General features: G+C 43.2%; 1 protein-coding gene across 1 annotated transcript in view; it reads right to left on the minus strand.

Annotated features, from left to right (window-relative positions):
* Positions 1-288: 288 nt before the first annotated feature.
* The window catches only part of ulk2 (unc-51 like autophagy activating kinase 2), a 41,110-nt gene continuing 24,536 nt past the window's right edge, over positions 289-16,862 (minus strand). Inside the window, exons 15-27 of the mRNA XM_083984991.1 lie at positions 13,111-13,269; positions 10,736-10,881; positions 10,557-10,637; positions 9,221-9,498; positions 8,152-8,330; positions 7,817-7,926; positions 7,581-7,718; positions 6,798-7,039; positions 5,614-5,792; positions 4,782-4,900; positions 4,448-4,605; positions 3,702-3,837; positions 289-2,694 (exon numbers count right to left, since the gene is read on the minus strand). Of these exons, the coding sequence (XP_083841117.1) occupies positions 2,630-2,694; positions 3,702-3,837; positions 4,448-4,605; positions 4,782-4,900; positions 5,614-5,792; positions 6,798-7,039; positions 7,581-7,718; positions 7,817-7,926; positions 8,152-8,330; positions 9,221-9,498; positions 10,557-10,637; positions 10,736-10,881; positions 13,111-13,269 (1,990 nt within the window). The 3' untranslated portion in view covers positions 289-2,629. The remainder of the gene's footprint in view (positions 2,695-3,701; positions 3,838-4,447; positions 4,606-4,781; positions 4,901-5,613; positions 5,793-6,797; positions 7,040-7,580; positions 7,719-7,816; positions 7,927-8,151; positions 8,331-9,220; positions 9,499-10,556; positions 10,638-10,735; positions 10,882-13,110; positions 13,270-16,862) is intronic.

The following is a 16,862-nucleotide window of genomic DNA, read 5'->3' on the forward strand; positions in this document are numbered from 1 at the left end:
GATTCCAGTGTCTATTGAACTCCAACACAAGCAAAATCATATTTAATGAGGAAGAAAGATTATTAAGAATTAAAAAAAACACTGCTGCGATTAAAAATTGGGATTATTCCATCATAAATGTTGATTTCTAAACTCTTCCTAAGTTTAAAAAGTAGTGTTGTGTTGTTTTAAAATGAATATGAACTTGTTTTCTTTGCATTATTTTTTGTTATTTTGACCAGTTGCCATTTTCTGCAAATAAATGCTCTAAATGACAATATTTTTATTTCAACATTTGGGAGAAATTTTTGTCAGTAGGTTATAGAATGAAACAAAAGTGTTCATTTTACTCAAACACATAGCTATGAATAGTAAAACCAGAGGAACTGATCATTTTGAAGTGGTCTCTTATTGTTTTACAGAGCTGTTTATACACACACACTGATGCATACATACATACATACATACATACAGTGTTGGGGAACAGACAGCAGACAGACTGAGAGGAGCTGGGCAGTGCAGAGAGTGACAGGTCACAGTCTCAGAGAAACCAGCAGAGTGTGTGTGTGTTTCTGTGTGTGTGTGTGTGTGTGTGTGTGTGTGTGTGTGTGTGTGTATGTGGGTGATGAACAGTCCTGTAGAAAGAGTTCAGAGCTGCCACGAGTGTGTGTTTGATTTCTTTGGCACAGCGCGGTGCCGCAGCAGCTCCTGCACTGCAAAAACTGCAAAAAAAAATCAAGAATATTTGTCTTATTTCTTGTCAAAATGTCTCATTTCCAGTCAAAACGAATCTCTTTCCACTTTAGATAAGACTCATCACCTAAAAATGAACTTGTTTTTTAGATCATTTTCACTTCTTTCAAACATATTTTCACTTGAAATAAGTAGAAAAATCTGCCAGTGAAAGGAAGTTTTTTGTGCTTGTAATAAGAAAAGAAAAACTTGCTCCAATATCAGATTTTTTTTATTTATTTCAAGTGAAAATATGCTTGAAAAAAGTTTTTAAAAAAGTCTAAAAACAAGTTACTTTTCATGTGATGAGTCTTATTTTAAGTATAATGAGATTAGTTTTGACTAGAAATTACATTTTGACTAGAAATAAGACAAATATTCTTGGTAATATTTCAGTTTTTGCAGTGTGGTGGTCGGACCCTTGGCAGACGAAGTGAAGAGGAAACGTATCAAAGTCTATTTACATACAAAGAGTTGTGCTCGTTGACCGACGGGTGGAGGAGGAGGAAGAGGAGGTTTACACACACACACACTCTCATGCACAAACGCACTCACACACTCCCAGAAAACAGGAGAAAATCATGAACAAAAACGAATATTTACAAGTCGTCAAACATCCGGTTAAAAAACAAAAACAGCTGTCGTCTGTTTGCTAATATTAAACATCATCATCATCATCTTCAGTGTAACTCATCCCCCCTCCTCCAGTCGTTATCATGATCAACATGATCAACACGTCACTGTTCGATTCCCACACAGTAACCAGGGAAACGGTTGGGTTTGGTTTGTTTCACCAGTTTAAATAAAGGTTTGTTTGTCAAATAAACAGGTTTGAATCCCTCATGTACGTATATAGACCGTAGAAAAACAAAAAACAACCAAAAAAAAAACAAAAAACAGAAACAAACACTCAGGTCCTACATTTCCCATCCCATAATTCCTCTTCGTTCAGTTCGTTCGACAGCAGTGACATCATCGGGGGCTTGATGACGTCATCAGGTCGCCAGAGGAAACCGAAGCTCCTGATGTCGTTAAAACCGCGCGTGTGTGTGTTGTAAAAAACAAACAGATAATAAGTCTAATAATAATAATGTGTTTAAAACCAGAACTCATTTGATTATTATACATAATAATATTATTTACATATTTATATTGTTAATGTTTCCTACTTTATTTAAATACTATATATCATTACATCATCATTAGTCCTGACTGGGGAGGAGGTTGGTCAGTGTACTGTCCCTTTAACTGTCTCCTCCCCCGGTGCCTGATGGGAAACGTATGCAGTCGACCTGTTGATCATGAACCTCTCCTCCCCCCGACCCCGACCCCGACCCCTCCAGGTCCTGGTTCTGGTTCCGGTTCTGGTCTCTGTAAAGTGCTTTGAACTCATGGAAGCGACCTGTGTTCAGGTGGTCCTGGTCCTGGTCCTGGATCCTCCTCCTCCTCCCTCGCTCCGTCCGACACTTCAGGGTTTCAAGATCGGCAGGAGACTCAAACAAACGTCCTCCTCCCAACGAATAAATAAAAACAGCAACAGCAACAAGAGTCAATGAGCTGTGACATTGTGACATCACAAGGTCGAGTCTCTGAGCTCTGTCCTCCTCCGTGGACCGTAGTTTGTCTGTTTGTTTGTCACGTACAAAAAAAAAGAGAAGCAAAACCAAGATGGCGTGAGAGTGTGTGAGTCCTGGTCCTGGTCCTGGTCCTGGTCCTGGTCTGGGATTCTGCAGGACTTCAGTCTTTGGTTGTGAGTCAGTGTGACAGGTGATAAAAAAAAACCTGTCGAACCAAAAAGTGCTTCAGCTGCTACAAGGAGGAGGAGGAGGAGGAGGAGGAAGAGGAGGAGGAGGAGTCAACTGTCTCAGGACGTAACGTGGTCCCGTGTGTGTGTGTGTCTCTCGGTGTGTGCGTGCTACTACTCGTACAGTGTGACGGTGCAGTAGCAGAGAGCCGAGATCCTTCGGTCCACACTCGCCTTGTCTGCAGAGGAAACACACACAACACAACAACAACGATTAGTCCAGACAAGAAAAGTGAGTGTGTCCTTTATTCCCCCCTCAGCCCTAGCCCTTGGCCCCTACCCCTTCGTTTTGTGCGTTCACGTGAAGTGGTGGTCTCCCGATTCTGGTTCAGACGAGGGTTAGGGGGAAGTGGTAGGGCTATCTGGCCCTTCAAACGGAGATTTTTCAGAGGCACACTTCAAACCAAGGGGTATGACAAGTTTCCCAGAATGCATCTCGCAGCAACCGGCAGCTGTTTTATTTCTCGCTGTAGTGCTGTTATTACGTCACTTTGTTAAGTTTTAATAATTTTTCATGCGAGAAAGTAACTGTTTAGATCCCCAATGTGTGGTCGGTTTATCAAAACGACGGCTGTTTAGACTTTTGCTCCGATGTTTTTCGGAGAAGTGAAGCTCCCAGAGCTCACAGAGGCAGCAGCCCGTCTGGAGAGCTCGTCAGCCGGCCAACCTCCGTCGTCATCCCGGGAGAAAAGATGATCGCTAATTAACTTACCCGCAGGTTTTTAAAGGTTTACCGCCGGGTAGTTACATTCTTTTTAGGAGATAAATGTTGGTCTCATTGATGGAATCTAACAATTGTGGCAGTAGCATTAGTTTGTTTGAATGACAAGTGAAGCTTCATGTGTATTGGACAGAAGAGCAGCGCTGCCTCGGGGCTCTGTAGCCTACGTACAGAAATCACCACATTCACATCAATAAATAAATGTTTTACAATGAACCGATCAGTCTGCATTACATTCTATTTTATTTTATGACATAAGTTAACATGGTTTTGAATACAGGATTTGTGGCAAAAGCTCGTCACGTCTGCTTATGTGAAAGCCAGCAGAGACTAGCTCCGTTTCAAGGGGCGAAGGTTAAGGGCTAGGGCGAGGGGTAGGGATGAAAATTAGAATTGGAATTGGGCCTGTGTGTTGGTTTGTGTAATTGTGTGTGTGTGTGTGTGTGTGTGCGTGCGCGCTCTCACATTTGACCACGTTCTCGACGTCCGTGGGGTCCTGCAGGATCTTGGACAGACCGTCCAGCAACATGGCGGCTTTACTGTAGCGGTAGGCGATGTCCTCCGTCTGCTTGAACATCTCATCCAGAGCCGCCGACTGGACCTATCACACACACACACACACACACACACGTTAGCGGAGCACAGTGAAAACCACCTTTTTCTTGTTTGTTTTTAAAAAAAATCAAAATTAATAAAAACGTCATCGTTTCAATAAATATCTGCGTTCACACGCTGATTGATCCACTGAAAACCTGAGACTCTAAACGCTGCAGTTCGTCCACCAGGCCTGTGTGTGGCGCCGTAGTAACGCTGTCACACATAAAAACACCAACAACAGAGAAGGAGACAGAAAGCTTCCCCGCTGGATTCAAACATTAGAAGTGGATTAAATGTCGACTGGGAGTCGAGTCAGAGCAAACACAGTAGTCGACTGTTGTTGTTGTTGTTACGTCCATAGACTGTAACGTGTAGCGGTGTGGCTCAGGTTACAGGTTATGACATCATCAATTCACTGAAGATCTGTTTTGGGCGTCCAGACGAAAACGCAGGGGCGGCGTGGGACCCATTTCCAAAAAATACAGTTTTCCCCGCCCTTAACGCCGTTTCCCTCTGGATGAAACGATAAAATGTGGATTCATTACATCCGTATTCGTGCGGACAGGCTCTGAACTCCTCTCGTGTGTGTGTGTGTGTGTGTGTGTGTGTCTCACCATCTCCACGGCGTGGTTGTAGATGAGCTTCTCCGCGGTGACGCTGTTGATCTCGTCCACAAATCGCTGCTTGTCAGAGAAGAAGTGGTTCAGTTTGTCGGTGAGACGACGGCAGAGGGAGATGCAGCTCTTGTAGCGGTCGTTGAGGTTCTTCACCACTGAGGAGGAGGAGGAGGAGGAGGAGGAGGAGGAGGAGGAGGAGAGAGAAGAATAAGGAGCAGGTCAGGTGACTCAGATCACATGTCAGATTACAGCACACTGAGTTTACAGCAGAGACAGATGTTGAAGTGTCCAGATGTCCAGATGTTCAGGTGTCTGTGTGTGTCTGTCTCACCTTGCTTGACGGCCGTGGACGGGTTGAGTTTGGCGGATTTGATCTGGGCCTTGGCGAGGTGCAGCGAGGAGGCGAGGAGCTGAGCCGCCTTCATGTAGAGGACCAGCTGCTCCACCTGCCTGCAGGGGGCAGCAACACACAACTCAGCACCGACACACAACAACAACAACACAAATTGACCCAATCTATTCCCTTCCTCCATCCTTCCTTCTTTCCATAACCCTTTTCCCTTCTTCCTTCCTTCCTTCCTTCCTTCGTCCTTCCTTCTTCCTTCCTCTTTTGATCCAATTGACCCTCCATCTTTCTTTCCTTCCTTTTCCCTTCCTTCTTTCCCTTCTTCCGTCCTTGAACAAATCTGTTCCCTCCCTCCATCTTTCTTTCCACAATCCTTTTTTCCTCCTTCCCTCCCTTCCTTCCTTCCTTGCATCCCTCTATCTTTCCTTCCTTTTTCCCTTCCTTCCTTCTTTCATTGCTTCTTTCCACAATCTGTTCCCTTCCTCCATCCTTCCTTCTTTCCACAATCCCTTTTCCCTTCCTCGCTCCCTCCCTCCCTCCCTCCCTCCCTCCCTCCCTCCCTCCCTCCCATCTTTCCCTTTGTCCTTCCTTCCTTCCTTCCTGCCAATTCCTTCCTTCCTTGATCCAGGTGGACAACAGGAGGGTTAAATGCACGGCACGTGACTTATTAATAAATTTATTTTATTTTTAATTTAAATGTTGGCCTTTTAAATTAACGACAGGATTCACTTCTTCTTCCTCTCTCTGACTCTTCTGTCTTTCCTCCGTCAGAGAGCAGACAGTAACGTGACCTGACGGGCGTCTCAGAGACTCTTACCCCCACTCCTTGCTGAGCTGGCTGATCTGGTCCACCACCACGCTGTCCTGCGGCGGGTACAGCGACGCCGCGGACACGCCCAGATCGGCGCCGCCGGCTCGGACCGCCGCCATCTCCAGCACGCAGTCGGTGAAGGACAGCATCATCCTCAGGTACATCAGGGTGTCCGTGTGCTCTCTCTGTGGGACGAGACCTTAGTGTTAATTTTGTTTTGTCTTGCTTTAAATTTGCACTTGTTTAATTGTTGGCACTATTATTACATTGTATTATAATTGTTTAACGATTGTAAAGACTTGACTCCGTACATTAACACATCCCCCGTCCCATTCATGCTTTGGAGAAATGTTCTCTTCGACAGTTGTACTCTGTTTTGTACATTGAACCAGTTTGTTTCTATGTTTATTCCTCTCTCAACCGCATAAGTCTGATTTAAAGATGTGCAGTCTGTGGCCCTAACTTATCTATCGCAAACATGTGTTCCAACACTACAATACAAATGGTATATTTGTGTTTATTTTTTTGTATATTGTCATTATTTTAAGTCTGATGTAGAGGATTTATATCCTGTATCAGATATATTTTCTCATCAACTCAGATCTCTAGTTTTCTCACTAGGCACTTGTTTGGAAAATAAATCCTTCTGAAAAAGTCAAATAAAGCTCTGGGAGCTGATGTCACAGTGAGATCAATAATTTTCCAGGACATTTGACTTTTTTTTCTTCTCATTTTCCATGTGTTTTCATGACTGGAAAATTGGCCAACCATTTTCCAGGTTTTCCAGGACTGTCAGCTCGGGAACCCTGACAGTGTTGTGGCTTCACTTCAGACGTTCACTCAGGAACAAGAACGTAACAGCATGCATATCACTACGCGCACGAAATCTATTTCCTGTCACTTCCCCACGGATCACGAGTTGCTCTTTTATCTCGCCGTCTCGTCATTGCTGTGCCATGTTGATTCAGTATTTTATCTTTGTATTTATTATTATTTTTTATCTATTTTATCTTATTTTTTTTAGTAGGAACAAACTGTGTGGGAAACTGTTTCGTTCCTATCATGCAAAGTGGTGTCTAACTAGTCTGCGTGCGAGAAAAGCCTCTTGTACGAGTCACGTCATGTAAATTGTGGTCAGAAGTCGATTGTTAGCGAAATTAAACTGTTTTTTGTCCAGTTGAGCGTCTCACCTCCATCAGCGTCTCCTCCGGCAGCTCCGGGGCCTCGAAGGTGATGAAGCCCTCCAGACTGGGCGGCGAGGTGCCGTAGGGGACGTAGCGCAGACTGCTGGGGCCGCCGTCCGACCCCGGGACCAGCTGCCCCCCCCCGAAGCCTCCTGGGGGGCTGCAGCCCAGCGCCATGCCGGGGGGAGAGCCCACGTAGTGACGGCCGCTGGTGGAGCAGAGCGAGCCAGCCGAGCTGTTGGAGCCCACTGAGGACGGAGCACAGGGATTTCACAATAAAATACAACCACAGGGTTTTCACAATAAAATACAACCACAGGCTTTTCACAATAAAATACCACGCCAGGCTTTTCACAATAAAATACAACCCCAGGGTTTTCACAATAAAATATAACCCCAAAGTTTTCATAATAAAATACAACCCCAAAAGTTTCAGAATAAAATACAACCCCAGAGTTTTCACAATAATATACAACCCCAAAAGTTTCAGAATAAAATACAACCCCAGAGTTTTCACAATAAAATACAACCCATAAAAGTTTCACAATAAAATACGAACCCCAAAAGTTTCAGAATAAAATACAAACCCTGACTTTTCACAATAAAATACAACCCCAGAAGTTTCACAATAAAATACAACCCCAGAGTTTTCACAATAAAATACAAACCTAGAGTTTTCACAATAAAATACAACCCCAGGGTTTTCACAATAAAATACCACGCCAGAGTTTTCACAATAAAACACAACTGCAGGATTTTCACAATAAAAGCCAAGGTGAGCGTGCTGACCTGAGGTGGTGCGCGGCCGGGTGCTCAGGTGGCTGCAGGTGGGCGGCGTGCTGCTGTTGGGCGGTGAACCCACGGTGAAGAGGACGGTACGGGGACTCGCCGAGCCGACCGCCACCAGCCCGATGGGACCTGCAGGGGCTGATGGGAAAATAACGATGAGTCATTTTCTGTTTTACCACTGTCGTTGCTGATCTGTGTGTGTGTGTGTGAGTGCGATGGCGATGGCGTGCTCCTACCTGTGTCCATGGGCCGCTCCGTGTTCAGGCTCTCGGTGCTGCCCTGATTGGTCTGTCCGCCCAGAGTGATTCTGATTGGCTGCTCAGACAGACGACCTGTGCTCACAGACCTGAGAGGGGAATAAAGGTTTGTTTTTTGTTTCCTGTCGGAGTCAGAATTTTTATTTCTGCAGCTAAAACTAAATACACCACACCTCAGAAACTATTGTCATTTGCTTAACACAACGAAATAGCAGCTCTTGATTCAGCGCCGTATGAAGTGAATTAATTAATATAAGTTAAAAACAAAGTAAAGTAAACAAAATAACAACAAGGACAGTTGTGTAGCAACCTACCTGCCGAAGGTGCGACTGGCCTCGGGAGCCGCCGGCCGGCCGACCATGTACGGGCTGCAGTGGTGGATGCACACGTCCCGGACGTCTGCCAGCGTCTTGGAGGGGACGGGACTGTCGGCGAGCGCCATCAGGTTACAGGACGCCTGAGTTTTAGGGATTTTAAAGGGAGCGGAGATGATCTGAGGAGGAAAAGAGGAAGAGAGGTTAACACCTGACGACTGATGGTAGTCTTTAAGAAACAGCTAAAAACACGGTTCAGTAAAAACCAGCTCTGAAAATAAATGTGTGTTTGCCTGCAGAACTTCACTATAGCAACACAGTTGAGTGTATGAACTTAACATCGTCTTTGCTTTCAATTAGTACAAAAACCATACAGAACTTCACGACGAAGTCTCTAAAATTAAGCTTTACCATAAATTACCATTGTAAGGGGCCGTGTCCACCGTCTACTTTCCATTCAGATCCTATGGAGTTCAGCGCTCACAGCGCTCAGCGCCCTCAGCGGAAAAAACGCTCTGGGCGCTTCCTTTTTTGTCGCGGCGCTGGGAGCGCTCAGAGTTGAAATATGTTCAACTTTCGGAACAGCGCGCTGCTCGTCAAGCGGCTCGGAAGTGAGACGGCTCGTTTTGTAACCTGGTTACAGCAGCATTCTGAGAGAGAGCGAGTGCTCCAATAGCGTGTTTGGTGGACACGGCCCCTTAGAAACTTGTTAGATTGAATACATTATGCAGTGTGGACCTCCCGTTTTTTAGGTGATGGGCACCTGTATTTACCATATCTGAAATTGCACTTTGTAATTTAATCATGATTAATTTAAAATCTTTAGTCTTATGGTTGTTATTATCAATGTTCCCTGAACTGTGTATTTCAACCTGCACTTATTATCTATTTATGATCTCTGTCTTTATGTCAAGGACTACAGATGGAAATGAGCGTTCTCGCTATATCTGGTGCAGCCATCTTTTTATTTCTTTGAATCATTAATGTCACTGCTGTCCTGCTATAGACTAAACTAAACTAAACTAAACCATGCAGCTGGAACTGAAGCGTATTCAACGACTGCACCGACCTTGGTGGGCGAGCCGATGATGGTGGGCAGCGGCGACTTCTGCAGCCAGTCGTAGGAGCGGGGGGAGGAGCCCAGCAGCTTGGTGGGGGAGGAGCCCAGGTTGGCGGGGCGGCCCAGCTGGGGGGAGTGGCCGCAGGAGGAGGAGGAGGAGGAGGACGAAGGCTGCACCGGGTCCGACAGCTGCTTGTGGAGCTTCTGCCTGGTCTGGTAGACCTCGGTCAGGGTGGGAGCGCTCTGCAGCCGGGCGCCGAGCAGCTGGGAGGACGGGACCGGAGAACCTGAGAGGAGGAGAGGGAAGACTTCCTCTTTAAACAAAACAAAACAAACAGCTGGTCGCCATGACAACAGGCCGCAGCAGCAGCAGCAGCGACGTCAGCGTCTTTAAAAGGACGTTGACTCATCGTGACTCAAAGGAGATGATCAAAACAACAGCAGCTCAGTCACACACACACACACACACAAATAAATTAGAATATCATGGAAAAGTCAGTTTCCAATAGTTCAAAAGGTTTTTACATTTCCATATTAAAAATGTATTTTGTTTTTTTATTGGTCTTTTGTAATATTAAATTTTTTTGAGATCCTGAATTGTAGGTCTTCATTAAAGGCTGCTCAATCACTGAAGACTGTTTGATTCTACAGTATGTGTTTGTGTTGAGCTGCAACAATTAATGGAACAATAATTGATTAGTAAATTAATCGTCAACTATTTTGATAATCTAAGTTGTTTTTTAAAGAAAAAAAGTCCAAATTCTCTGATTTCAGCTTCTTAAATGTGAATATTTCTGGTTTCTTTGTTCCTTTATGACAATAAACTGAGTCTCTCTTTAGTTTGTGGACAAAACAAGACATTTGAGGACGTCTCTGGTGGTTTGAGAAACATTGATTGATGTTTTTAACATTTAACATTTTTTAACATTTTTTAACATTTTATAATCGACAGATTAAGCGATAATGTAAATAATCGTTAGTTGCAGCTTTAGATTGTGTCTGACTGGTTCAGAGTTTTAAAAAGTATTTGTATTGTATTTATATCTTGGTGTATTCTGTTGTTTTTTTTCTATTTTCTTCTATTGCACAGGGCAGAGAACCCCAAACGGATCTCGTTGTTTGCACTTTACAACGACAATAAAGTATAACTCTGACGATTCTGATTCTGATCATCATAATTGAAAGACATTAAACAAATAAAGACATGAAATGTTTCATTCTGTGTGTAATAATGGATCTATATGATGTATTAGTTTCACTTGTTGAATTAAATTACTGTATAAACCTTTCCATGATATTCTAATTTACTGCGCTGCAGCTGTACGTGTAGCAGCGGGCGACCGACCTCCTGAGGAGCTGCGGCTGCGCGGCTCGTGGCCCTGCAGGTGGCAGCAGCAGTGGCCCAGCTGCTCCGGGATGGTTCCCACTGCAGACACACAGCAGGGTTCACTGGTTAGCGTCGACTCGACCGAGGCTCCTTCATTCATTAAAAACACAGAGACTGAGACGGAGCTGTGTTCTTACCGAGGGGCGAGGGCGAGTACGGCCGCGAGCTGCCGATGGACAGGCGGCGGCCCACCGTCTGAGGGACGTCTGCAGAGCTGGGAGAGCCCGAGCCCACTTTGGGAAAACCCATCGGACTGGTGTTGGAGCGCCTCACGGTGCCAGACCTGGAACACACACAATATACACATAAATACACATAAATACACATCTGGATGAAGAGCAGAAGCAGCTGCGTTTCAGCACTAGGACCCTGGAGCTGTTTAGTTAAAGGACACATGGAGCCGAGTTCCTCTTTAACAACAGGATGTTCATGTGACAAACCTCAGGAAACTTGAGATATTTATTGATATTTATAATTTTCTGTTTCATATGTTTATTAGAAAACGTGACCGATGACAAGAACATGTAGAATATAACAGGACACAACAGAGTCGCCGCTGTTTAAATTCACACAAGTTTAGATAAAAACTATTTTTAAACACCCAGAAGTGAGAATGAGGAACAGAGAACATGGATCCACCGGCTTCCTCCTCCTTCCAGCTGTGTCCTCACATCGGTCTGGAGCTACAGTTACCACCGTTGGTATTTAAATTCCTCATTATCGTCCTCTCACTATAACAACTCTTTTAGTTTCTTAAAACTGTAACTCTTACTTCACGCTGCCACGAGCACTTTGCACTGTATTGACTACAAACAAGCTATGCAGCACATTTCTACTTCGCACTTTACATCAGGAGCATTGGATCGTCTTTTAGCGTTTTATGTTTTGTGTTCTGTTCCTCCTCACACTGTTATAACTGTAACTTTTGTTTTGTTTTGTTTTTTGTTTTCTGTACCTCATGCTTTTAGACTTCTTTGCATTTCATTAACTACAATAGCATACTTCTAAAAACAAACCAGCACATCTCTACCTCGCACTTTACCTCAGAAGTAGCCTGTCGGAAATGTCTACCTATGTTTTATTTTTATTTTGAATGTTTATTTAACAGGGACCACACATACAACATGGCCACAGAAAATGGGAAAATGTGATGCATATCAGACGTCTAGCTTCAGATAGTTTGCAGACTTTGTCCGTGGTTAGGCTTTAGAATAGAATAGAATGTACTGAATACAATAGAAAAATGCAATAATACAAATACAGTGAATAGTACAATGAATAAATAAATAAATAAATACAGTTGCAGTTGTATATTACAGATTAAAATACGAGTTAAATTTAACATTAAAGGGATAGTTCACCCTAGAATGATATTTCGCTCATTACAGCGTGATTCGCAGTAACCGCACTGACGCCGGCGCAAATCACGCGAGATTTGGACGGACCAGGAAGAGGAGCTTCGAGAAGCTTCCGCTACAAACAAGCTTAAAATATAGACTTATTTAATTTTTTTCGGGACAATTACGCAATTTGGGGCTTCAGCACAAGACGGACATTACATACGAGCATCATGGAGGTATTTGGATGTTTTTTTGTGTGTGTTTTTTTACGAAGAGCTCCGGTGTCCCTTTGCAACCGTTGCATTGAAATGCACTGCTACGCCGAGACCCCCTGTAACTCAGAGAAGGGACGGTGGACTCTGAAAATTCTTCCAGCCCTTAGTCAACATGAGGGTGAGTAGATAATGAGCGAAATATCATTCTAGGGTGAACTATCCCTTTAAGCATTGCTGTTGTATTGACAATGTTTTATGTATTGTTTATGTTGTATATTACTATTTGTATTGTATTTTACGTCTGAAACGTCTGATTCTATGTTCTATGTTCTGGACAACAGATGGAAGTGAGCTCTCTCTGTTAGATCCTGTACACGCATCATTCTTTGGTTTAATGTCTGTGAACACTGTCCATAAACCTAATAAAATAAACACATTAACATCCACACAGGGACAGAACCTCAGAGTCAGACACTGAGACTAGGGCTGCAACTAGCGATTATTTTCATTGTCAATTTATCTGTCGATTATTTAAACGATTAATCGATTAGTTGTTTGGTCAATAAAATGTTAAAAAAGGTTGAAATATAGCAATCAGTCCTCAAATGTCTTGTTTTGTCCACAAACCAAAGAGAGACTCAGTTTATTGCCATAAAGGAACAAAGAAACCAGAAATATTCACATTTAAGAAGCTGGAATCAGAGAATTTGGACTTTTTTGGACTTTTTTTTTTTTTTTTTTAACTACTCAAAACTACTTATTTGATTATCAAAACAGTAATACATAATAGATTAACTTAATAATCTCCCTTTAAGCGAGAGTCAGAGGAACTGAGCTGATGTAACATCACTGAAACGACTTCAGACCTGAGTCACCGGTCGATGCATCAACAGGAGGTGTGTGTGTGTGTGTGTGTGTGTGTGTGTGTGTGTGTGTGTGTGTGTGTGTGTCTCTTACCTGGGGGAGCCGTAGAGCGTGGTGGTGGGGCTGCTGGACAGGTTCTGCTTGATGCGTTGGTAGTTGCGGACCTGGGTGGGGACGGGGATGGGGGTGGTCTCGGCCCGCGGAGACACCATGGGAGTCTGTCCGGTCGGCTGCTGCTGCTGCTGCTGCTGCCTGGGGGGGTGGGAGAAGGGGGGAGGAGAGGTGTCAGGACATCCAGAACCAGAACCAGAACCAGAACCAGAACCAGAACCAGGACCGACGACGGCGACGCAGGCGACAGAGTTTCTTTGTTTACCTCCTCGCTGCTCGGCTCAGGAACTAACTTTAGCCGACACACGAGGGAGGAGGAGGAGGAGGGGCTTACATGTAAACACAGTGCTGCTAAGGACCAATCAGATGCTGCCGGGGGCGGAGCCAGAGGCGGAGTCGAGCCAACGGCACGTGCTGAGCAGCAGACACACACACACACACACACAGCAGCTCATTTACATTCCTTTGTTATTCCAGTGGAGACAAAATGTTCTCAGCACAAAGTCATGACCGAGTCACCACACAGAGAGGAGGAGGAGGAGGAGGAGGAGGAGGAGGAGGAGGAGGAGGAGGAGGAGGAGGAGGAGGAGGAGGAGGGCCGTTAGAGAGCAGCACCAGTTAAACCAGTGTTATGTAATACATGTGAAGGAAGACAGAGAGAGGGAGAGAGACAGAGGGAGAGAGAGAGAGAGGGAACACGTGAGGAGAGGACGAGTCCAGACAAAGACACACACACACACTCACTCACAAAGACACACACAATGAAACACACTCGCACACACAAAGACACAGATCGTTGGTCGTCGTTAAAGACAGAGAGAGTTTATAGGTCAGAGAAGAAAGAGAGAGAGAGAGAGAGGATCAGAAGTCTTGTCTACACTGACCTCGTTCTACCACTGAGTCACTCGTCTCCTCCTCCTGCTGCTCCCTCCTTCTCTTTACTATCATATTAATATTAATAATAATATTAATAATAATCATCATGTTCCTCCTCAGTTCACATCACTGGTCACTAACAGAAACTCATGCTGTCACCACTTCCTTAGAAGACTGAGGTCTTTTGATGCTATACTATATACAGTATATATATATATATATATATATATATATATATATATATATATATATATATATATATATATATATATATATATATATATATACTGTATATACACTGTATATACACTGTATATACTACTATACTATACTAGTGAGCCTGTTCTGTTATTGTTCTTTCAATCTTCTTTCTGCTTTTGTCACATATTTTTTGCTGTTAGTTGCTTCAAGTACCTTAAAGCAGAAGTAAGCGATCCGGTCGTTTTGGCTAATGCTGCGTTCCAGGTAGGCTTTTGAAACCGTAAATTACAGCTTCAAGTCACAACGTACGACTTTGTAGCGTTCCAGGCAACCCACTCGTGTTTTTCCGACCTGTTTTACCTGTGAAAGTCACTATAACGGCCACTCGTGTTTTTCCGACCCGTGAACTCGTACCAGATCGAACTGGTATGACTTCACAGGTCGGAAAAACACGAGTTACGAGTTGCCTTGAACGCACCATAACGTCTTGTCAGAGTTAGCAGCCCCCCCCTAGTCATGGATCTATTGGTCCTCGTCCCTACGTCACCACATTCAGGCGCATCCCTTGGCTGCACACACAGCCCTGCATGCCGTTCTCTCTCCTCATTGGATAAAGGTTGTAGGATACGAGAAATGTTTTCTCCTCGGCTCAGAGCAGAGCAGAGTGACTGACAGACCCGTGTTTCGGTCCAAACACTCTATGTAAGTGATTGCTGTCGGAAGATATAACTATTTAAGATTTATATTAACACAAATATATCACTTACTTCTGCTTTAACTGCTATTGCTTTCTTGTCTTTTGTTTTTGTTTAGCTCATGTATGGTGTCTGCTTGTCTTTTGTTTTGTATTATTGACAGGGGTGGAACTTTGTACAAGTTCCTTAGGACTTTGTTCCCTCCTTGCGCAGCGTTTTACGCATTTATTTTTTGTGCTAAACAAATAAACCTAAACCTAATCTATTGTTCTCAGTGTTGTGCAGTTTGGAGTCAGTGTAGTTGTAGTTGTCTCTCAGTGCAACTTAAAGCTTCACCGCTAAGCATCTGCTCAAAGACTGGAGGACAAACACTTGAGCCAGTTTGTAGAGCTGCATACACTAGATGAATGCCGTCCACTCCCTGGCAGACGGTGTTTTGTGCGACCAGACCGGACACATGTTTTATTTGAAGAAGACCAGCTGCTGCCACCCAACAGGAGATATAGAGTCTCTATAGATGGATTAAACAGACTGAGGAACTCTTTTATTTGTCAGCCTGTTAAAATGCTGAATCAGTTGGGTTTGTCAGGGCCTGAGTAGTTGTTGGTGTCGGGACTTGGAGGAACTGCAGCCACTTTGATGCTACGTATTATACAGTAGCAGCAGGTCACATGTCTGATGTTTGTCTTGTGTTATATTATATTTTGTTATGAGAAACAAGTGTCTTGGACGCAAGAGATTCTGACAAATAAAAGTACTCAACTCAACATCACAAAATGTTAATAATAATTTACACAATGTAACATTTATCTCTTCATTCACTCGTCTCCTTCAGCTCCCTCGCTCTCTTTACTATCATCATTAGGGCTGCAACTAACGATTATTTTCATTATCGATTAATCCTATTGAATATTTAAACGATTAATCGATTAGCTGTTTGGTCAATAAAATGTGATGTTGAAAAACATCAATCAGTGTTTCTCAAAACCACCAGATGACGTCCTCAAATGTCTTGTTTTGTCCACAAACCAAAGAGAGACTCAGTTTATTGTCATAAAGGAACAAAGAAACCAGAAATATTCACATTTAAGAAGCTGGAATCAGAGAATTTTGAGTTTTTTTTCTTAAAAACTACTAGTTAATGATTTTGATAATCTAATAATCAGTTGGAGTAGTTTTTTAAGAAAAAAAAGTCCAAATTCTCTGATTCCAGCTTCTTAAATGTGAATATTTCTGGTTTCTTTGTTCCTTTATGACAATAAACTGAGTCTCTCTTTGGTTTGTGGACAAAACAAGACATTTGAGGACGTCATCTTGTGGTTTGAGAAACACTGAACATTTTATTGACCAAACAACTAATCGATTAATCGTTTAAATAATCAACAGGATTAATCGATAATGAAAATAATCGTTAGCAGCCCTGGAAAAGAAAAACACACACACAGTCACCCGATAATGAAATGATGAGGTCATGACAGTCTGTGAGGTCACAACGACACAACAACAGAGTGACATCATTAACTCTAATAAACAGCTGCATCTCAATAAAGGAGAACATGGAGGTCACGATCCTGTAGCGACTGAATCAGACCAGTTAAACCTTTATAGATGTTTTAAATTAATTATCTGATAAGAGTCTGACTCCATCAATTTACAATGGTGAACTTTTTCTCAATTCTTTTTCATTAAATGTAAGTCATAATCATTACAATTAAAAGAAATAAACACATGAAATATTTCAGCCTGTGTGTAATGGATCAGTATTAATATGTGAATATTATTACTATTTGAATTGAACTAAACTGAAATAAATTCACTTTTCCATGATTTTCTAATTTATTGAGATGTAAATATCCCTCCGCTGCTGAATATAGTCCCTGATATCCCGCCCCCCCGATGGACTGAGACTGTGTTACCTGCGTGTGTGTGTGTGTGTTCACAGCCGAGGCTCCAGAATAAACT

Source organism: Trachurus trachurus (genome assembly GCF_905171665.1).
Source record: "Trachurus trachurus genome assembly, chromosome: 13".
Taxonomy (NCBI): Eukaryota; Metazoa; Chordata; class Actinopteri; order Carangiformes; family Carangidae; genus Trachurus; species Trachurus trachurus.